The sequence below is a fragment of the Mercenaria mercenaria genome, chromosome 6 (genome assembly GCF_021730395.1).
Source record: "Mercenaria mercenaria strain notata chromosome 6, MADL_Memer_1, whole genome shotgun sequence".
In the NCBI taxonomy this organism is placed as follows: Eukaryota; Metazoa; Mollusca; class Bivalvia; order Venerida; family Veneridae; genus Mercenaria; species Mercenaria mercenaria.
In genome coordinates, this window is record NC_069366.1 from 17802854 (window position 1) to 17826542 (window position 23689).

The 23689-nt window shown below is 33.7% G+C and overlaps 1 protein-coding gene across 2 annotated transcripts; it reads right to left on the minus strand.

Moving 5' to 3' along the window:
- Positions 1-1352: 1352 nt before the first annotated feature.
- On the minus strand, positions 1353-22103 carry LOC123549527 (perlucin-like). 2 transcript variants are annotated; one of them, XM_053545265.1, is made up of 4 exons: positions 21878-22103; positions 20636-20742; positions 19869-19959; positions 1353-3369 (listed from the first exon to the last, which is right to left on the minus strand). In XM_053545265.1, the coding sequence occupies exons 1-4, from the start codon at positions 22050-22052 to the stop codon at positions 3146-3148; spliced, it is 597 nt and encodes a 198-aa protein (XP_053401240.1). In that variant the 5' UTR covers positions 22053-22103; the 3' UTR covers positions 1353-3145. The 2 variants fall into 2 exon arrangements, with proteins under 2 accessions (XP_053401240.1, XP_045193622.2); XM_045337687.2 differs by lacking the exon at positions 1353-3369 and adding an exon at positions 17026-17719 and having other exon boundaries at positions 21878-22100.
- Between the last annotated feature and the right edge of the window lie 1586 nt (positions 22104-23689).

Sequence of the window (23689 nt, forward strand, 5' to 3'; positions counted from 1 at the left end):
CTAAAATGTTTTTACAATGCAGTAAATGATTACTTTGAAAACGAGGAACTACTTAGGTTCTTAAAAACTTACTGGAATTCTTCGAAGATGTTAGTTCATAAAACTATTAACTTGTGTTCAAAAACATGTATATTTATAATTAATTCGAAGCTGAAGATGGTCAGAAATTATTTTGGCCAGGAGCTATTGCGTTTTAGTTTTCAGACAGTCGTAGGAAATGCAGTGAGATGTATCATTGACACTATGCTTGTTGTAAACAAGTAGCTAAGACGTCACAGCCAAATATATGGAGAGCTCTTAAGACATCTCGCACATCAGAAGAAAACATTGACGGGACAATACTCCTATGTTATTAGCAGAACATAGCTTTTTAACTTAATTTACCTAATCTATACAGTATGAACTGTGCCGTATTTATGTTTGATTACTGTATAACTACACTTAACTACCATATTGTGTGTCCCATATGACGCTATATTTCTTCCTTATACGCAAATGTCGTTGACGATGATGTTGTTTTACAGCAATTATTATATATATTGTGTTTTGATGTATGCAAAAAGCCTTTGCCGCAGAAAAACGTTCTATATAAAAAACATTGTGTCAAACGCACCGGTGCAACTTGTCAAATATGTATTTGATGTTACATTAAACCCTAATCAACTGATATAATACCGAAAGTCGTATATTTTCGAATTTATAAAGTAGAAAACATTTTAAAATTATGCTACGATGATATGATGGTCTTAGTGCTTCCACCAAGTTGACGTATTATGTAAGTTTGGCAAAGATACCATGTCTGACAGAAACAGAAAGAAGAGAAACAGTTGAAAATAATTCTCTATGTCTAAGTCACATACTTTAGTAGAACCATTTTAGCAAGTGTTCTAATGTCTTGGAAAAAAAGCAAGTACATCCTTGGTAGATTATAATCATTTTAAACTAAAATTGTAATGCACTAGTACTCTGTGTGTCTTAAAAGTTCTTTCCAGCTTTTAATTGTGCCCTCGTCGGAAATTATTAATAAGCAGGTTCAAAATTTCCGCAGTCTAGGTTGAAGTCTTCTTCACATTGAAAAATCTACACCTCGTATGGGGATTCGACAACTCAGAGGAAAGTGGGATTCGACAACACAGAGGAAAGTGGGTATTTATTTGAAGTCGGCCATTCAGTAACAAAATCCAATAAGAAAACAGGTAAGTTTCCTATTGATGAAATTGTTAACTGGGCTGACATTAGTAAAAACAATTGTCATCACCAACATAATATGAAAACAGTAAAAACGGTTGTTTTTGATCAATATGTGGTGTGGCCATGACCAAAGTGTCTGCAATAATACGTGTAATCCAAAACCAGTTTTGTCCGTTTTTATTCTTGGAACATATATAAAACAAAACTCATGTCCATACCGTGTAACTAATACAAAACTATTACCTAAGTCATGTATGCATGTTGGTTTTGGGCGAGTTTAAAGAGCAGAGACACTAAATGCAAACGTACACCTTGTATTGTAATCATTGGAAAAAATATGCAATTATCTCATTATGTAACAATGGAAGTAATCTCTGTTGATTATTTCATTACAGATCTCCGAGCTTGACCATATCTTAGGCCCAGATATTATTCATCCATGTATGCTAAACACCATTAAGTGATTCATGACAATAAGTTATTTAAAGGCACATCTAGCTGTTTTCGGCCAAATAGTGTTGTCTAATTCTAAAGGTCCAAAAAGTCCTTATTTTAGCTAGATTTCTAACCAACAGTTACTGTTTCCTTCAAAATGAGCAGCGATACCTGTCATTATTTTTACACATTTTAAAAGATTTAAAAGTTCTAAAAGAAGGCATTTCGTACAAAAATATGTCAACTTGTATTTCTAGACGTAGAAGTGTGCAGTTTTCATCTAAAAATGGAGCTAAACCATTTTCATTCTTACCTTCTAGTTCTTGACAAATCTGCTGTAGTAGTGAGTAATTTAAACGAACTTTGTGAGCTATAATGTTATTGGTTACCCTTTATTACATCGTCGAAGTCGACAAATGAGAGAAAAAAAAAGAAATTTCTGTCAACTAGAAGAAACCTATCAGTTGTGTATTTAAGAATCTTAGAATTTTTCTAATTTGGACGTCGGCAGCCGATAAATGTGTCAAGCAAAACCTTTTGAACAAACTTGAAAGAAGACAATACAAGGATGCTTTGCACTATAAAATACTATGAAGATTCATTTAGTGCTTAATAAGAAGACGTCATTTAAAGGTTTATTTTCAGCTCTGACAGCCCCTAAAGGTGATCAACCGTAACGATTTGAACATGGATGCTACAAACCATAAAATGTTACAGTTCAGTTTGGTGAAGATCTACAAAGTGAAACCGAGTATTTGTTCAAAGGTTCGTTTTTGCATTTAAGCACTGGTGCTTCTAAAAGAGACCAAGCTAAGAAGCTTCAATTCAAGATTTCTAGAGACCAAGATTCGTGAAAATCATGCGAGTGATTCATGTGAAGTCCTTTAAAAAGTCGTTTTAGCTTTTCAAAATTGCGAAAAACACTTTCCCTAGTCACCCTTAAAATCAAAGATGGCTTTGAAACATGTTTCAGTAATAAATAGGTTTGGCTTGATCAATTTTAATATACAGACAAGAATATTGTCAAAACAGAACAGGTAAAAGATTTTTAAAGTCATTACTTTATAATGTATAAGATAACAATCCGTCCAAATGTCAATGTCCCCGTGAGGAGTTTGACATTAACGTAGATAGATAGAGAGAGAGAGAGAGACAGACAGACAGACAGACAGAAACTAAATTTGACATTTTTCATAATCAGCAAACATTTATATATGTAGAAAATTTCAATAACTAACATGTTCATAAATAATAATATTTTTTGGTTTGTCACAGCATTTTGTATTTTGACAACTTAGGAAACTTAAAACATTGAAAACAGTCATAAGTGAAATCCTCCTGGTCAACACGTGCTGTGAAGATTGACGGATTCAGTATTTTCTAAACACAATTATAATGTTGACAGCAAACGTTTATTGTCGTTGTCACCATAAAACAATTCAGGATTATATAAACACAGGTTCCAAAAGCAACGCAAGAAAAAATTGTTTTTTCAAGAAAATAGCTGCGAGCGTATATGTTAGTCTGCTTTCTTTTCGCATATTAATTTATGTTTACTCGAACAATTTGTGTCATCCCATTTTAAACCCATATTATAATTAAAAATAGCACAGTCTTGAATTCCTGCATGGTTATTGGGTTGGCCAGCATTCCAATCTGTGAACGAAGCCACGTCGTCAGTACCATACCATTTGAATGTTCCCTCTGTCTCAACATCAGTCAAACCAATATAGTAATGAGCATCTGTAGAGAACGAAACTGTTATTAATAAAATAACACAGTCACAATGTTGTGTTATGAACCAAATTTCTAAAATGGACTGGTCCTTCGTTCAATTTTGGTAGTACCATTTATTATTCAAAGGGGTGTTCACTGAAAATTTACTGACTGAATAGCGAACAGTGCAGACCATGATCAGACTACACGGATCAGCAAGCTGATTTTGGTCAGCACTGGTCGCAAAGGCAAAATCAACTTTCTAGAATTTTTTAGAACAATATAACCATTACCTGGAGAGCATTGAACCGTTAATATGATGAATACTTTAAACCTTCTGAGTTCTGAGTGAAGGCGACAGCCTTATTATAAATTTCTATATTTGCAATTTTAAGAATGTGATCATCATCAATTGGATGACTGTATGATTGTGGCACGGAGTTTGAGGGGCGGAAGTGGTAGTTCATATTTGATCTCTTAATGATTTTGGTAATGAGTTTGATAGGCTGAGTTAATAGTGCAATTTGGATAACTTTATGATTCTTTATATTTGTTGTACTGAGCCTTTGTGGCTGAACTGGTAGCGCAAATTGGATCACTGTATGATTGTGGTACTGAACATATGGGGCTGAGTTAATGGCGCAAATTGGATCACTCTATGGCTGAGGCACTGAGCTTGTGAGATTGACCCGTTAGCGGATCACAGTATGTAGATATGGTACCTACCCAAGAAGATAACTCTGAAATGACTAATCAACTGAAGAAAACATTTAACCGCCTCGATAGCCTAGTGGTTGAGCGCCCGCTTCAAGTGCGGGAGGTCGTAGGTTCGATCCCCGACCGCGTCATACCAAAGACGTGAAAAATGGCACCAGTAGCTCCCTTGCTTGGCGCTCAGCATTAAAAGGGAAACTGGCCTCTTCTCTCATACCCTCGTGGCGATGGATTCCATCAGGAATGAGGTGTCGAGAGTGATTAATATAAGTTGTAGAACTTCCTTCACAATCGACCTAAAATAAATTATGTGTAAACTAAAAACATAAAAGCAGCGATCAAAAGTAATAGAACAATTAATTGATCAGGCGGATAAAGTATGGCCCTCATTTGCTTAAAACTCTTGTCATATAAATAGAACATGCACTCTTTTCTTATGAGTTACACGTAAAAGTTATTTTACAAGTCGACCTGATGCCCTGCAAGAAAGTTTAGTTGAATCTTGAATTTAAAAAAAAAAAGCATCAATTTCATTACGAAACCTTTATGACTTAAAAGAATCGTTGTTGCAAATATTTAAGTCTTGGCATTTAACAAAAGAATACTCCTGTCAGTGTACACAAACTTTATACACGACAAGACATTGAAAAATAGCAAAAATAGATTAAAACTGGTATCACATATTTGTAACAACATATGCAGAATTATCACCCACTTTGAGCGAATAATGAGTGGAAATATATTGATAGTAAACTTATTTATGAGTTTGTTTACAATACAATATCTTAGATAACTTTTTTTAGAAAAAGTTTGGTGTAGTTTTTGTGAGCTCATAATAATGAGCATATAATTTTCGTTCATTCAGAATTCTTATTAGTTTTAGACATTTAGAAAGTTTTAGATTTTGAATTCACAAAAGGGCAAAGGAAATTTCAATATAGCTTCTTCTAAAATATTGAACGGATACCACCGGTATTACTGAAAATATTATTCTGTAGAGGCTTTTGATATCAAATAGTTATGCTTTTACATAAAACATGCAGAAAATATATACATAGATAGCAAATTAGTGCGCTAAGCTATTATATCACACTTTGACCCTGATAAGTCTAGTTTGAGATTATAAGGTACCATCTCTACTATAATGATTGTGGCATTGATTTTGTGGTAATGCAATTTCTATCACTGACTGATTTTGGCAGTGACCTTGAGAGGCAGAACTAGAAGTGAAGATTGAAGCACGCCAGGGTCTAAACTTGTGAGGTTGAATTGGAAACGCCAACTAGATCACTGTATGACTGTGGTACTGTGCTTTTGGATTGAACTGGTAGCGCCAGCTGGATCACAATATGAGTGTGGCACTGAGCTTAAGGGGCTAAACTTGTAGTGCAAATAGGATCATTGAATGATAGACATCGAGCATGTTAGACTTAACTAGAAGCGCCAATTGGATCATTGTGTGACTGTGGTATGACTGTGGTATTGAGCTTTAGGGGTTGAACTTGTTGGTGCAATTTAGATCACTGTGTGATTGTGGCATGGAGCTTGTGGAGCTGACCTGGTATCGCCAACTGGATCACTGCATAAATTTGGTACTGAACTTTTGGGTCTGACCTTGCAGCGCAAATAAAAAAATGAAAATGCGAGCTATTTATTTATATTAACGGACAAATGTGTTTTTAAAACTTTCAATGACAGCTTATCTGACCTTTTAACTCTTTCAGGTGATTCTTCAGGAACGTGTTCTCAATTTCGCTATCGATGCGGACCAGATGAGCATTGTATTCCACACACAAAAGCTGGAAACAAAAACATGAATTTAACTGTGTATGTTAAGTTTAAAGCTTGTCGATCAACATTTTATGTCATGCTCCAGTATTCATTTTATACCCTATTATAGATTTTTAAGGAACCTATATGTGCAATACCCTATCGGAAATATATACGTTTTAATGTCTTATACAAAATTTTGAAAATTCTTCCATACTACATTTGTTAGTAATTTGAACATTTCAAGAACTGCATATATCATTTTACAAGGGATATGAAAGGGAAATCCCAGCATTTGTTCTTTATTGCTTTGCTGACAAGTATGACTTTTAAAACAAATCATTTGTAATTGTTTATATTCCTTTTGTTTTATTTTTCTGCAAACTTTAAACCCATTTTTAAAAATAAATATGGTTTGGCAATTAGGTTAGACATATACATTTTAGATACACGTCAATATCTAACATGTACAAAAAGTTCAGTTAATGTGATTGGGAACAATGGATCTGGCTTAAAGCTTCCAATGAAATGAACAACATGTTAAAGACCTGATTGACCACCATAGAAAGTTGACCAGTAACAAGTGTTGTATTTACTGGCCCTTTGGGATCATGGAGAGCAGTTAATTTTACCTTGATAAAATTCAGCAAGGGGTGAGTGGTGTTGCACATTTCATTACATCTCATCGACAGACTCAGTTAAATCGAATATGCTTTTATGTTGCCTGCATGTGTTCTATGTTTCTAAATGGTTTTCTTATAATCTTAAAAATTGACAAATAAAATGTTGAAACTGTGTAAAGTCCGACACATTTAAATAAGTCGAACATTTATAGCTAGCATAATAACTGAAAGCGCTTAGAAAAGTTTTACCTCAGCACTGACAGAGTCCTTCGGAGTGTGTTGAAATAGGTAACAAGATCCTTGAAAAGATATCCATCCATATGGACAACGTGGCCCCCGTGTATTGCACTCAGATCCTACAAAGGAGAGAAAATTAATTAAAAATAAAAAGATTTTGTATATTATTTCTTGTAAAAGAATGAGTGTTAAGCAATACGGAATGAGGTATGTCAGCATTCAAGTTTTTAAGCGTAGAAGATGTGCATTAAATGCCAAAAGGAGAAAAGTTATGAATTAGATATTTGAATTCAGCGACCTTACGAGTGTTTCATATTCCAGCATATTACTTGCGCATACTGTATTTTGTAGTAATTTAAAATATTTTTCTTTGCTTTAGCAGGAGAATGGAAGACATTAATTAAATGAACACAAACCAGTGTTTATCACTGAGTACAGGAAATAAACCTATATAGAAATACAAGAAGTATAAAGTTATGCTTCATCTGGGTAAAATTATGTAAATTTCAGATATAAGTATATTTATCTTTACATTATAATTAACATAGCAATGTCTGTTTCACACCAGTAGGTAAAAATAATACGATAATTCGATTAAATCTTATGATCTTTACTCCTCTTTACGTTGTATGTTTATCTTCACATTGAATGCGCTTCACGAATAAATTGTTTTGCAAATTGTTTGTTATAAAATGGCGTATATGTAATTATAAGTTAACAACAGAGAATGACTGCATAAATTTCAGTAAGTGTGTAAAATCATGCTCTAAAATATCCTGGCAGTTAACATTTTCATTATTGTATTAGCCAGGAAGAGATGTGTATGTGTTTTATGCGACATTTATGCGAAACATTGCCACATAATTCCAATCGTATTTCAACATGTGGTATAAATCGACCCTAGTTCCAAATTTTCTTAAATGCTTTACAAAGTCAACACTGAGAACAAAAAATACCTTTCGTGTTTTTGACTATATCCTCTAAAAGTTCCAGCTTGTGTTCAAGCCTCAAGACTTTAGACAGTGTTTGTTCCTCATAGTGGTAACGGGAACATTGCTACTCCTCTCCTTCACTAACAGAAATATACGCAAATATAGTAACAAGTCCTAAAATTCTGACAATAATCATTTTGCTAAGATCCAAGTGAAAATGTTGATAAATTCAATGTAAGTAGTGAATGTAATATATTCAAGCTACTTCATATACTAACGAAAGCAAAATGATTTTGTGGTTTTCTCACCACTTACAAATACCGTATAGCGGGTTAGTTCTGCGGGCCAAAAAAAATCTGCGGTTTCGTCCTAAAATGGGCCTAGTTTATTTCTGCGTTTGTTATTTTTGCGACATTCGAGAAAAGCAGGAATTATTTTTTGCGGTTTGCATAAACCGGAAGTAAATTCTGCGCATGAGAAAAAAGCTACCGCATTTATTACATCATAATAAACGACTCAAATGCCTATCGTTCACGTCAGTTATGTCTTGATGGCATTATCTATGTCGGAATCTAGGACAGTGAAGTTGGCGCAGCTGATATATGTTTAAATCTGATTTCTTTTCATTACCGTGCATGATCAGAAATCAGAGTTAAAAGTATTAAATACTGTAGGTCTAGTACCGGTAATTCATTTCGAAAGTCATTTTCATAAAATGTAACACTGCTGGTAGAAAAAAATACGATTTATTTACAAATATATACAAATGCAAAATCTAGTACATAGTCCTTTCACTGTCCATTCAGTTACAACATACATTAAATTAATTAGTTTGTTTAACTTTTCATAAACCTAAAGTGTTTTGTGATACACACTTGTAAAGATTACACGCCCGAAACGGTAACCATTCATTCGTGGACAAAAGATTGATACAATAACAAAAATAATCAACCACAATCGATACGGTGTGAATAATTTTATAGTACACGAAAAATTCGTGAGATAAAGATAACGGATCAAGTTTATTTCTGCGTCAAAAGATTTTGCTGATAGTGTAAATGTGCGGAAATTATTTCTGCGTGACAGCCTCGACACGCAGAATAAGCAGAAATAAAAACCCGCAGAAGTAACCCGCTATACGGTAACAAAAAATGGCAATGTTTCACAAACTACTTCTGAAATCATTAAACATTTACGTTATATAAAGGCTGATTATTTTTTAAATGAGAAAACAATTCTTACAAATATATACGATGCAATATTGTAAAGTACATAATTTAGTCTGGTTTTATTATGGAAAGGACATTGTATATACAGCGGTAAATGACACATGAGGAATGTATCACTATTTTTGTACTAGGGGAAAGATACTGTCTACCGGTAGCTTTCTAAAACGCAAGAGCGAAAGCAAATATATATAAATATGCAAGGTAAAAGATAATGGAAGATTTCCCAGAAGCACAGAGCACCCCAAATACAGCCAACGGAAAAAAATATTATAGACGGGTTGCTCGATATGTTCAAAATAACACTTTGCTATGTTTCTAAAGTACATTGAATATAACAGCTCTGATTCCAGTCAATGAGACACTTTTCTTAAATCACTGACCTTGACCTCGGATTCGGCCTACAATGAGAAGAAAGAGTAGATATGCCTATGTGAATGACATTGTACCGTTTACTGAAACCGAATGGATTTACAAATAATGTGTTGGAGTGCCTCATTAAATGATTAATCAAAGTGTATCTCTTTAAGAAAAGTCGCACTTGACAAACAGATATGAAACAAGTCGAAAGATTTCCTTCGGCCAGAAGTTATACAGACCAGATATTTTATGGATGTATGTGTGACCACTCAGCCTATAAACACATTATGTACCCGGGTTATCTTGACTCTGTTCAGCGACCCTAACTCAGTGCCAACAAGGCTGACAGAAAGACGATGTATGTAGTTAATTTTCTTGTCTTTTTTCATGTTTTATGTTAGTGTGCAATGTTAGCGTAAAACTTATGATAGCCATAATATCCTGTATTTGTATACTAAATATTTGGTTCGACAAATCACTTTATGTCGCTGGAATTCATTAAAATGTACCCGAAGAAGTCTACAAAATGAACATGTTTTATGTTTCCGACCGTTTTAAAGTACCAGAAACTGCAGTAATACCTTACTTATCAACTGTATTAGTTCAATAAACATCTCTTTGACAATGTTTAACAGTATCAAAGTTTGAACTTCATTTTTATAGCTTAAAAACTGTGTTGATTATGAGGTGGGTTTAGATTTGCGGATAATTCCTGACTGGTATAGGAAACAGTGCTGGATAATTACGAACTTAGAATGGATAAATACCTAACCAAACGAAAACAGCTGTTCGTTCGTGCTTCGTGTATGAACTGTAGATGCTCGAAGTTCTGTGATCCACCCACCCACCCCTGTAGGGTTGTGGAATTCCTATGTCCAACTTGTCCGACTCGGGACGTTTTGCCGGCGGACAAGTGCATTTTTCATTCTGTTTGTCCGCAGACAAGCAGACTTTTTCAGGTATAAAATGAGAAAATGGAAAATTATTTAGAAAGTGTGTTGCTTCAAGTTTATGAAGGTGATAAAGATAATTTAATGTACAAAATCCATGATGTACCCGCTGAGGTCCTCTCGATTGTACAGTTTTAGAAAAAAACATACATCTGCCTCTAAATTTAGCATCAGAGTCTTTCTCTGAATTCATCTGGCTTTGCACCATTGCGCGGACGGTGTTTTGGGCATGGAACCAAAAGTTCCCTAAACTTGCTTACGCGATTTCAGACTTCTATACAGGCAAACATTTTAACAGCTTATTTTTTACCACAGTTACTGTAATATGCTTTTGTTAATGCCTGTATATCATTGTCCTAAATAAAGAACTCGCCAGTCTATTGTCAGTTTCAATTACAAATCCGGGCGAGTGAAGTTTGACTGCGGACAAGTGGATTTTTAAGTGTCAGTAAACAAGCGAAAAATGTGTGGATTTCCACACCCCTGCCCTGTCAGTCCATGCATCCCCCCACTTTTCTTCCCTACTAACCGTCTGAAAAATATCATATTATAGTTAATAACTAGTCATAAATCTAGTCCCATTTAAACAATATCAAAATATTCCATTAGCACCTCTATAAAATATCTTACGCTATAAGATAACAAGATTTGAAACAAACGCAATTCTTCTGAAGCGGTGAGAGAGAGACAACCAGAGAGAGGGAGAGAGAGAGAGAGGGAGAGAGAGGGAGAGAGAGGGAGAGAGATGGAGGGAGAGAGGATTGGGGGTCATAGAACTTCGAACATCTGTAATATTAAATAATTTCTTATATAATTATAATTATTTTGACTAATATATTAAATTATTTTCGAGGGTTTATCCAGATTTTTGCAAACATTATGAAAAATATTTGACTGTAATGGGCGTACATATAACATCTTGTAAAATTAATGACAAAGTTTGAAGACCTCTTATAAAGTAAAGTAATGTGTACAATGATCAGACCATGTACATTTCTATAGAATATAAGTCAGTTAGGTGTTTATCCTTCCCACGATTTCGTGTAGGTTAGGTTTTATCCATTCCTCATGTAAACCGAGTTCGGTTTTTATCAACTCGAAGTTAGGTTTTTATCCCTTTTCTCGCTGTCAGAACATTTGAACGTGTATTGTGTCAGTATACAGTGGGTTAACAACATATACTGAACAGCAAAAGAAACTATCCAGAAGTATAACTGGGGTATTTTGATAAAAATTTAAATTTATAAATTTGACTTGTTTTCTTCATACCACATTACACTTGAAGAACTTTGCGTGCTAGGTTTAAAAAATCAGTCAACCAAGAAGTCAGTATGCATGAAATTCTGGCTATATCTTCTGCGCAACAGTTGCATTGTTACATCCCAATTACGCGCTCGCGCTGAATTTGATTCAGTCGTGCAATGCAACCAACAATATTTTTTAACCTATATGCTGTTTTTCGAGTGAGTCAATCATCAACGTTTCCAATGACAATAAAATTCTACAAAGAATATCCTTAATTACACGCGCACGTGAATTTCATGCAAAACGGCTAGTGTGGGACTACTGACCACGGTTGATTGATTTTTTTTTAATTTATCACGACGCGAAGTGTAATGTGGTATAAAGAAAACAAGTCAACTTTATAAATTTAAGTTTTTTATTAAACAATACCCCAGTTATACATCTGGATAGTTTCTTTTGCTTTTAAGTATAGTATAAACGGGCCTATAAAGCAGTATATTTTTGCTTCCAAACAACAAAATAATAGGGGCAACAAAAACATATAAGTATTTTGTAAGATTTTTTGGTAAAATTTTTAATTGTTGAATAGTTTGCCTTGTTCGTCAGTATTCCACCTGAAAACACAAGGGATGGTAATTTAACTTGATACATTTTAAAATAGATATACACTTGATCAATGGAGACAGATATAACAACTGAAACATTCCTTTATACATCGAAATTATATAGAAAACAAAGTTGTATTGGCTTTACATCCGCCATGTTGGCACTGAGTGAGGTTCGCTGAACAGATTCAAGATTATCCGGTTACATTGTGCGATAAAGTAACTTATGGGTGAATAGTGTGCTTGTTTTTTATTATACCACTACTCTTTAATGTAGGAAATATTACTCCTTTCTACATGTTTTACAAGTATATCAATGAAGTATGTATTTCATAATTCTGAAAGTTATTGTTTTTAGCAAAAATAACTATATTTCCCTTTCATGTATAACTGTTTCACATAACTTTTAGCTAAATTGGTCACTTTCCTTGACTATTGAAATACTTTACTAGAGCTGTCACAAATGTGATTCATGCCTTTGATATATAGAGCAAAACAGCACAAAACCTTAATCCAGGAGATTAAAGAGCAATTAAAAAGTCCCTTATGGACCACTATGTATTAATATAGATTATTGCTGAAAGTTTGAATAAATTACGTGAAATATAATGAAAGAAATTCAGATCACAAGCACTTCTCTATATATCATAAAGAGTGCCAGCTATAGTGCAATAACGGCGTTCCATAAATGCGATAAGCCAAATCGGTAAAAAATCACGTGAAATCACCCAGTCTCCATGTGCTACACTACTTGTTGCATTACAATATACATGCGGCCTCCGGGCCGCAGGTAATGAGCTGTTGGTCGAACATTTAAAAGACTTTCGAGACATAGTAGTAGACGTTGTAAGCGTTTTATTTCGTTGGGTCGAGCACGGAGAAGGATTTTTTTCAATGGTACACGATTCAATAGTATGTGTCTGAAAACGTTTAAAACGGTATACGAATCAGGCCAATTGGAATATCGCAAACACCAGGCTAATGATCACATGATAATATCTCTAACATGCTGGTATACACTTGAATTATAATTAATTTCAATAATTTAACGCAGTTAAAAGGATCACTTTCATGTTCAAACAACACTACCAGGCATAATGGTATGGTAATTATATGATTATTATGCATACCAAGACATTACAAACAGTGATTTCTTGTCAAATGTCTTCTATATTCGCCCTACACTGTTAGACCTGTAGCCTCAATGAAACTTGCGGTTTGTCGCAGATCCTCAATGCCTCCATACAGTTTCTGGTGGACTGAGGTATCTATCGGCCAAGTCGCAGCTCGCTCCTTGTCAAGCCTTTTACATTTCTGGAGTATATGCTCCGTAGTCTAATTTTCCTCACCATATGGACAGGTTGGTGATGGTACCAGTCTGTATTTCTTGTACATGTGAGCATTGAGCTTGTTGAGCTCTGAGCGTAGCCTGACCAGCATCACTTGTTCAGACCAAAATCCGCATGTCGTATTTGTTATATTTCGTTTTCTCCAATAAGAAGTAGCAATATGTAGACTTCATACCATTACGGCTGATTTGTACATTTTATATTTTTCCTTTAATCTCTATATGTTGTATCATGTTAAAATCGAATTTTTTTCAGGATCCATACATACAATATACTACTTTCAAAAATAACAACAAAAAATGAATCAAATATGACACTATTACACGACATGTTTTACTTTATACAATCATGTACAATCTCAAATGTATGATATTATAAAATGTTTTGTGTAGTTGGTAATATACATATAATGTGTTAAATTAATAGAATATGCTAGAAATTATGTGGTCATTAGAAATATATTCGTTTATTTGTCCATATTTTTGTTCATGGGTCCAAGACATTCGGGCTGAAAATGAAATAAACTTGAAAACAAGAAACACGGTTTCCATAGTCTCGAATCTCAATGTCTTTGAAGACTGACTTGTAGAATATTTCCGATAATTTATTCTACAGAAAGTACTTTGATGCATGTACAAGGTAGGTAATATATGTAAATGTATATGATGAAAATAAACAACGATCCAACAGAGACTTCCACAAGTCTTATAAGAATGTAAATTATTCAAATGATTTATCTAAAATATAGATCTATATAATTCAAAATAATATAATTCCATTGCATTACATTTTGCAGTTTCGGTCGCTATCAATGGCGTTATGTGATGCTTCCAATATACCACTGTCGGCGTTGGATTAACATTCACTTGATTCACCAATAGGAACAAACAAACACAGACTTAGATTTCAGGTAACTTGCAGGAAGACATTTTCACTAACTCCTATATACAGTCCTCACATATCAAAAGTACTGTATTGCACTGTACTTAAACCATTCTGACACTAGCATTATGTCATCAACAATCTTTTTCAGCAAACTGCCTAGTTGCATTGCTGTAGTTTCTGCTAAAATGTCTTTTACAATACAGTAAATGATTACTTTTAAAAAGAGGAACTGCTTAGGTTCTTAAAAATCTTACTGGAATTCTACGAAGATGTAAATTCTTAAAACTAATAACTTCTGTTCAAAAACATGTATATTTATAATTAACTCGAAGCTACAGATGGTCAGAAATTATTTTGACCAATAGCTATTGCGTTTTAGTTTTCAGACAGTCGTAGGAAATGCAACGAGGTGTATCATTGACACTATGCTTGTTGTAAACAAGTAGCTAAGACGTCACAGCCAAATATATGGAGAGCTCTTATGACATCTCGCACATCAGAAGAAAACATTGACGGGACAATATTCCTATGTTATTAGCAGAACATAGCTTTTTAACTTAATTTACCTAATCTATACAGTATGAACTGTGCCGTATTTATGTTTGATTACTGTATAACTACACTTAACTACCATATTGTGTGTCCCATATGACGCTATATTGCTTCCTTATACGCAAATGTCGTTGACGATGATGTTGTTTTACAGCAATTATTATATATATTGTGTTTTGATGTATGCAAAAAGCCTTTGCCGCAGAAAAACGTTCTATATAAAAAACATTGTGTCAAACACACCGATGCAACTTGTCAAATATGTATTTGATGTTACATTAAACCCTTATCAACTGATATAATACCGAAAGTCGTATATTTTCGAATTTATAAAGTAGAAAACATTTTAAAATTATGCCACGATGATATGATGGTCTTAGTGCTTCCACCAAGTTGACGTATTATGTAAATGTGGCAAAGATACCATGTCTGACAGAAATAGAAAGAAGAAAAACAATTGAAAATAATTCTGTATGTCTAACTCACATACTTTAGTAGAACAATTTTAGCAAGTGTTCTAATGTCTTGGAAAAATGCAGGTACACCCTTGATAGATTATAATCAATTTAAACTAAATTTGTAATGCACTAATACTTTTTATGTCTTAAAAGTTCTTTCCAGCCTTTAATTGTGCCATCGTCGGAAAGTATTAATAAGCAGGTTCAAAATTTCCGCATTCTAGGTTGAAGTCTTCTTCACATTAAAAAATCTACACCTCGTGTGGGGATTCGACAACACAGAGGAAGTAGGTATTTATTTGAAGTCGGCCATTCAGCAACAAAATCCACTAAGACAACAGGTATGTTTCCTATTGATGAAATTGTTAACTGGACTGACATTAGTTAAAAAAAATTGTCATCACCAACATTTTATGAAAACAGCAAAACGTTTGCTTTTGATCAATTTGTGGTGTGGCTATGACCAAAGTGTCTGCAAGAATACGTGTTATTTAAAACCAGTTTTGTCCGTTTTTATTCTTGGAACATATATAAAACAAAAATCATGTCCATAACGTGTACCTATTACAAAACTATAACCTAAGTCATGTATGCATCTTGGTTTTGGCCGAGTTTAAAGTGCAGAGACACTAAATGCAAACGTACACCTTGTATTGTAATCATTCGAAAATATATGCAATTATCTCATTATGTAACAATGGAAGTAATATCTGTTGATTATTTCATTACAGATCTCCGAGCTTGACCATTCCTTAGGCCCAGATATTATTCATCCATGTATGCTAAACACCATTAAGTGATTCATGACAATAAGTTATTTAAAGGCACATCTGGCTGTTTTCGGCCAAATAGTTTTTGTCAAATTCTAAAGGTCCAAAAAGTCCTTATTTTAGCTAGATTTCTAGCCAACAGTTACTGTTTCCTTCAAAACGAGAAGCGTTACCTGTCATTACTTTTACACAATTTAAAAGATTTAAAACTTCTAAAAGAAGGCATTTCGTACAAAAATATGTCAATTTGTATTTCTTGAGAAAGTTATTTTCTAGACGTAGAAGTGTGCAGTTTTCACCTAAAAATGGAGCTAAACCATTTTCATTCTTACCTTCTAGTTCTTGACAAATCTGCTGTAGTAGGGAGTAATTTAAACGAACTTTGTGGGCTATATAATGTTATTGGTTACCTTTATTGCATCGTCAAAGTCGAAAAATGAGAGAAAAAAATTAAGAATTTTTTGTCTACTAGAAGAAACCTATCAGGAGTGCATTTAAGAATTTTAGAATATTTCTAATTTGCACTTCGGCAGCCGATAAATGTGTCAAGCAAAACCTTTTGAATAAACTTGAAAGAAGACAATACAAGGATGCTTTGCACCATAAAATGCCATGAAGATTCATTTAGTGCTTAATAAGAAGACGTCATTTAAAGTTTTATTTTCAGCTTGGAGAGACCCTAAAAGTGATCAAGCGTGACGATTTGAACATGGATGCTACAAACCATAAAATGTTACAGTTCAGTTTGGTGAAGATCCACAAAGTAACACCCGAGTATTTGTTCAAAGGTTCGTTTTTGCATTTAAGCACTGGTGCTTCTAAAGGAGACCAAGCTAAGAAGCTTCAATTCAAGATTTCTAGAGACCAAGTTTCGTGAAAATCGTGCGAGTGATTCATGTGAAGTCCTTTAAAAAGTCGTTTTAGCTTTTCAAAATTGCGAAAAACACTTTTCCTAGTCCCCCTTGAAATCAAAGATGGCTTTGACATATGTTTCAGTAATAAATAGGTTTAGCTTGATCAATTTTAATATGCAGACAAGAATATTGTCAAAACAGAACAGGTAAAAGATTTTTAAAGTCATTACTTTATAATGTATAAGATAACAATCCGTCCAAATGTCTACGTCCCGTGAGGAGTTTGACATTAACGAAAAATAGATAGATAGAAACTAAATTTGACTTTTTTCATATTCAGCAAACATTTATCTATAAAATAATAATATTTTTGGTTTGTCACAGCATTTTGTATTTTGACAACTTAGGAAACTTAAAACATAGAAAACAGTCATAAGTGAAATCCTCCTGGTCAACACGTGCTGTGAAGATTGACAGATTCTGTATTTTGTAAACACTAATGCTTACAGCAAACGTTTATAGTCGTTGTCACCATAAAACAATTCAGGATAATATAAACACAGGTTCCAAAAGCAACGCAAGAAAAAATTCTTTTTTCAAGAAAATAGCTGCGAGCGTATATGTTAGTCAGCTTTCTTTTCACATATAAATTTACGTTTACTCGAACAGCTTGCGTCATCCCATTTAAAGCCCATTTTATAATTGAAAATAGCACAATCTTGAATTCCTGCACTGTCATCGGGTTGGCCAGCATCCCAATCTGTGAACGAAGCCACGTCGTCAGTACCATACCATTTAAATGTTCTCTGTGTCTCAACATCAGTCAAACCAATATAGTAATGAGCATCTGTAGAGAACGAAACTGTTATTAATAAAATGACACAGCCACAATGTTATGTTATGTACCAAATTTCTAAAATGGACTGGTCCATCGTTCAATTTTGGTAGTACCATTTATTATTCAAAGGGGTGTTCCCTGAAACTTTACTGACTTAATAGCAAACAGTGTAGACCATGATCAGATTGCACGGATCAGCAAGATGAATTTGGTCTGCACTGGTCGCAAAGGTAAAAATCAACTTCCCAGAATTCTTGAGAACAATATAACCATTACCTGGAGAGCATTGAACCGTTAAATTGATGAATACTTTAAACTTTCTGAGTTCTGAGTGAAGGCAACAGCCTTATTATAAATTTCTATATTTGCAATTTTAAGAATGTGATCATTACAATTTCATGAATGTATGACTGTGGCATTGAGTTTGTGGGGCGGAAGTGGTAGTTCATATTTGATCTCTTAATGATTTTGGTACTGAGTTTGATAGGCTGAGCTAACAGTGCAATTTGGAACACTCTATGGCTGTGGCACTGAGCTTGTGAGACTGACCCGTTAGCGGATCACAATATGTAGATATGGTACCTACCAAAGAAGATAACTCTGAAATGACTAATCAACTGAAAACAACATAAAAGCAGCGATCAAAAGTAATAGAACAATTTATTCATCAGGCGGATAAAGTATGGTCCACATTTGTTTAAAACTCTTTGTCATCTAAGTAGAACATGTACAATTTTCTCATGAGTTACACGTTAAAGTTATTTTACAAGTCGACCTGATGCCCTGCAAGAAGGTTTTATTGAATCTTTAGTTTTAAAAAAGTACAATGACATTCAAGAAACTTTACGACTTAAAGGAGTCGTTGTGGCAAATATTTAAGTTTTGGCTTTCAGCTAAAGAATACTCCTGTCAGCTGCACAAAATTTATATACAAGAAATTAAAAACAGCAAAAATAGATAAAACTGGTATCACATATTTATAACAACCTATGTAGAATTATCACCCACTTTGAGCGAATTATGAGTGGAAAAAATATTGATAGTAAAATTATTTATGAGTTTGTTTACAATACAATATCTTAGATTAGATAACCTTTTTTAGAAACAGTTTGATGTAGTTTTATGAGCTCATAATAATGAGTATATATTTTTCGATTATTCAGAATGTTTTTTAGTTTAAGACATTTAGAAAGTTTTAGATTTTAAATTCACAAAAGGGCAAAGGAACCTTCATTATAGCTTCTTCGTATTGAACGGATACCACCGGTATTACTGAAAGTAGTTTTCTGTGGAGGCTTTTAATACCAAATAGTTCTGCTTTTACATCAGACATGCAGAAAATATACATAGATAATGAATTAGTGCGTTAAGCTATTATTTCACACTTTGACCCTGGTGAGTCTTGTTTGAGATTATAAGGTACCATCTCTACTATAATGATAGCATTTATTTTAGGCGGTTGACCTGGTAGTGCAATTTGGATCACTGACTGATTATGGCACTGATCTTGTGAGGCTGAACTTGAAGTGAATATTGGATAATAATAATAAACTGTAATTGTAGCACTGTAATTGAGAGCATAAACTGTTATCGCAAATAGAAGCACTGTATGATTCTAGTACTGGAGTTTACGGTGTGAGCTTGTATGCTTGAACTGGTAGCGCCAGCTGTATCACTGTGTCACTGTATCACTGTAGTACTGTGCTTTTGGGGTTGAACTGGTAGCACCAACTGGATCACTGTGGCATTGAGCTTGTAGGGCAAATAGGATTACGAATGATTATCACATCCAGCTTGTGGAGCCTTACTATTAGTGCCTATTGGATCATTGCATGATTTTGGTACTGAGCTTGTGGGGCTGAACTGGTAGCACTAACTGAATTACTGTATAATTGTGGTACTGAGCTTGTGGGGCTGAAATGGTATCGCCAACTAGATCACTGCGTGATTTTGGTACTGAGTTTGTGGGGTTGAGCTGGTAGCACCGACTGGATTACTGTATAATTGTGGTACTGAGCTTAACAAGTAGCGCCAAGGGTATCACTAAATAATTGTGGTATTGGACTTTTGAGACTAAACTGGCAGAAAAGAAAACACGAGCTATTTATTTGTATTAACGTAAAGTATTTTTTTCTCTTTCAATGACAGCATATCTAACCTTTTAACTCTTTCAGGTGATCCTTCAGAAAAGTGTTCTCTATTTCGTTATCAATACGGACCAGCTGAGCTTTGTATTCCACACAAAGAAGCTAAAAATAAAAGCATGAGTTGAATGGTGTATATTAAGTTCAAAGCTGGCCGATCGTAATTGAACAACATTTTATGAAAATATTCTAGTCTTCGTAGTATACCCTATTATAAATCTTTAAGGATCCTAAAGGTGCAAATGTGCAATACCCTGAAATATACGTTTGAATGTCTTACTTTATACAATTTTAATCACATTAATTTGAACATTTCAACAACTGCATCATTTTACATCATTTTACAAGGAATATGAAAGGGAAATCCTAGCACTTGTTCTTTATTGCTTTGCGTATGACTTTTAAAACAAATTATTTGCAGATTTTAAACCTCTTATATTCCTTTTGCATTATTTTTCTGCATACTTCAGACTCATTTTTGTTGGGGATTTTTTGTTGTATTTTCTGGCCCTTTGGTATCATGAAGAGCAGTCAATTTTACCTTAATAAAATTCAGCAAGGGGTGAGTTGTTTTGCACATTTCATTAGTTCTCATGAACAGACTCATTTAAACAGTGTCAGTTTTATATAGCTTGGATGCGTTCCATGTTTCCAAACATTATTCTTATATATCTTAAAAATTGACCAATAAAATGTTGAACCTTTGTAAAGTCCGATACATTTAAATAAATCGAGGACTCGTAGCTAGTATAATAACTGTAAATGCTTAGAAAAGTGTTACCTCTGCCCTGACAAAGTCCTTTGGAGTGTGTTGAAATAGGTAACAAGATCCCTGAAAAGATATCCATCCGTCTGGACAACGTGGCCCATGTTCATTGCACTCAATTCCTATAAATAGGAGAGAACTGATTTAAAATTCTAATATGCTTGTCTTTGTTGAAACACTCTTACGCTAGAATGACGTCACGTTAACGTGCGATGACGTCAAAGTTTTTGTTGCGACAAAGAAAGAGTTCTGCTATATTTTATCTACTGTTTTAGATTAAGTGCATATTAGAATAGAAATAATTTATGGCAAAAGAGTGTTTTAACACTATTTATACACTCGGGCGGTAATACGTCGTACAAATAATTTCACTCGGGCTGCATAATAGTGATATAACACTCTTTTCCTATAAAATATTTCTTAAATAAAATGTTTTTGTATATATTTTTAAAGAATAATGGTTAAGCAGTTCGGATAAAGGAATGACAGCATTCAAGTTTTTAAGTGTAGAAGATGTACAAAAAATGCCCAACTGCAATCCTTTGAATTAAAGGGAAGAAGACATTATTAATTAGTTATTTGAATTCAGCAACCTTACGAGTGCTTCATATTCCAGCATATTACCTGTGCGTACTGTTTATCTGTAGTAATCTAAAAAAAATTCTTTTGTGGAAGACTTTAATTAAACGAATGAAAACTTCAGTGTTTATCACTGAAGTGGAATCTTGTAGTACAGGAAATAAACCTTTATAAAAATATAAGAAATGTAACCTTATGCTTCATTTGGTCAAAATTGTGTGAATTTCAGATATTAGTTTATCTATCTTTTCATTATAATTAACATGGCAATATCTGATCCACGCCAGTAGGTAAGAATAAATATGATCATTTGATTAAAACTAATGAATTTTACTCTTACTTATCTTGTATGTGTACGTTAATATTGAATGCCCATCGTCAATAGAATGTTTTTTGCAAATTATCTGTTATAATAGGTGTAATTTTAATTTAATATCAGGAAATGACTGGATAAATTTCAGGAAACGTGTAAATTTATGCTCTTAATAACCTGGCAATTAACATTTTTATTATCGTATTAGACAAGAATAGTTGTGTATGTGTAAACATTAATGCGAAACATTGCCACGTACTTCTAATTGTAGTTGAACATTCGGTATACAGCAACGGCATATGTTAGACCCTAGTTCCAGATTTTCTCAAATGCCTTACAACGAAAACACTGAAAACAAAAATTACCTTTCGTGTTTTTGACTATATCCTGTAAAAGTTCCAGTTTGTGTTCAAGCCTCAAGACTTTAGACAGTGTTTGTTCCTCATAGTGGTAACGGGAACATTGCTGCTGCTCTCCTTTACTAAGCGAAAAATACGCAAATATAGTAGAAACGACTCCTAAAATTCTGACAATAATCATTTTGCGAAGATCCAAGTGATAATGTTGAAATATTCAGTCTAAGTGGTGAATGTAATGTACTAAAGCTAATTATATATACTCAGCAGACATACTAAATAAATGTTTGGTTTTCCGAACACTAAAAGATAACAAAAAAACAATGTCTCACAAACTGCTGAAACTGTAAACCTTTACATTATATAAGGGTTGTATTTTAAGTGATAAAATAATTCTCAAAAGTTTATGCGATGCAATTATTATTATGTAAATAAGTTAGTCAGGTTTTCTTATTGAATGTACATTGTATATACAGCGGTAAAAAACACATGAGGATTGGATCACCAGCTTTGAACTACGGAAAATGTACTGTCTTTACTGGTAGCTTTCTAAAACACAAGAGCAAGAGCAAACATATTTCAACATGCAAGCCTCGATATGTATAAAATATCACTTTTTATGTTCCTAAGTGACCTTGAATACAACAGCTATGATTCCATGCAGTCAGGGGAACACTTTTCTTAGCGAAATCAATGACCTTGAACTCGGATTCGGCCTAGAATGAGAAGAAAGAGTAGATGTGTCTATGTAAATGACATTGTACCGTGAATGACATTGTACCATTTACTGAAACCGGATGGCTTTACAAATAATGTTAAAACGTCCTTAACTTCAGGGATGGTGTAAATGTTGAAGTGCCTCATAAATCAGACTGTATGCACTTCAGTAAAGATTGCACTTGACAAACAGATCAGGAAGATGTTGTTGGTCGAGCATTTAAGAGATTTTCGAGACATACTAGTAAGTGTTATAAGTGTAATTTCGCTTAAAATATCAGGGTGGAGCACCGAGAAGGATTTTTTCAGTGGTACACATTTTACTAAGTATTTGTTTGAGAACATTCGAAACGGTGTATGAATCAATGCCATTGCTTTAGAGTTTTGAATAGGTTTCTGATAACGTGATACGGTATAATACAGGCAGACAGACATTTAAATTGTAACTTATTTCAATGATTTAATGCAGTTAAAAGGCTCACACTCATGTTCAAACGAAATTACCACCACACCTAATAATAATTAATATATAATATGCTTAACAATACGCTTACAACAGTAATTTCTTGTTTATTTTTTCTTTTCTTTTTTTCAAGTATTAAAATTAAATCTACATGCCGCACTTTGTTTTATTTCGATTTATGACAAAAAGTGACAACGTGTGGAAGTTCATACCATTACAGCTGACTTGTACATTCTATATTCTTCCTTTAATCTCGATATATTGGACCTTAATTGTTAAATCGAATTTTGTTTATACATCAGTTATAAAATGGAACTACTTTCAAAACATTACACGAGAAAATGAGAAGTGAAAGATATGAAATATTGGGTTAATCAAGTATGAAAATATTTTACGACATATTTTACTTTATACATGCATGTACAATTTCAAATATATGATACTGTAATATAAGTTTTTGTGTAGTCGGTAATAGAATATGACTTGAAATTATGTGGTACCTATATGCATGTACAAGGTATGTAATACATGTAAATGTATATGATGAAAATAAACAAGATTGAACAGAGACTATTTCAAGCCTTATAAGGATGTAAATTATTAAAATGATTCAAAATAATATAAAACCATTCATTTCATTT

Bases quoted from the DNA above. Each gene is read 5' to 3' on its own strand.
- LOC123549527 (XM_053545265.1), bottom strand. From the start codon at position 22,052: ATGATTATTGTCAGAATTTTAGGAGTCGTTTCTACTATATTTGCGTAT. The intron at 20,743-21,877 runs GTAATTTTTGTT...TCCTATTTATAG, and splicing joins TATAGTCAAAAACACGAAAG to GAATTGAGTGCAATGAACAT. The intron at 19,960-20,635 runs GTAACACTTTTC...TTTTATTTTTAG, and splicing joins AGGACTTTGTCAGGGCAGAG to CTTCTTTGTGTGGAATACAA.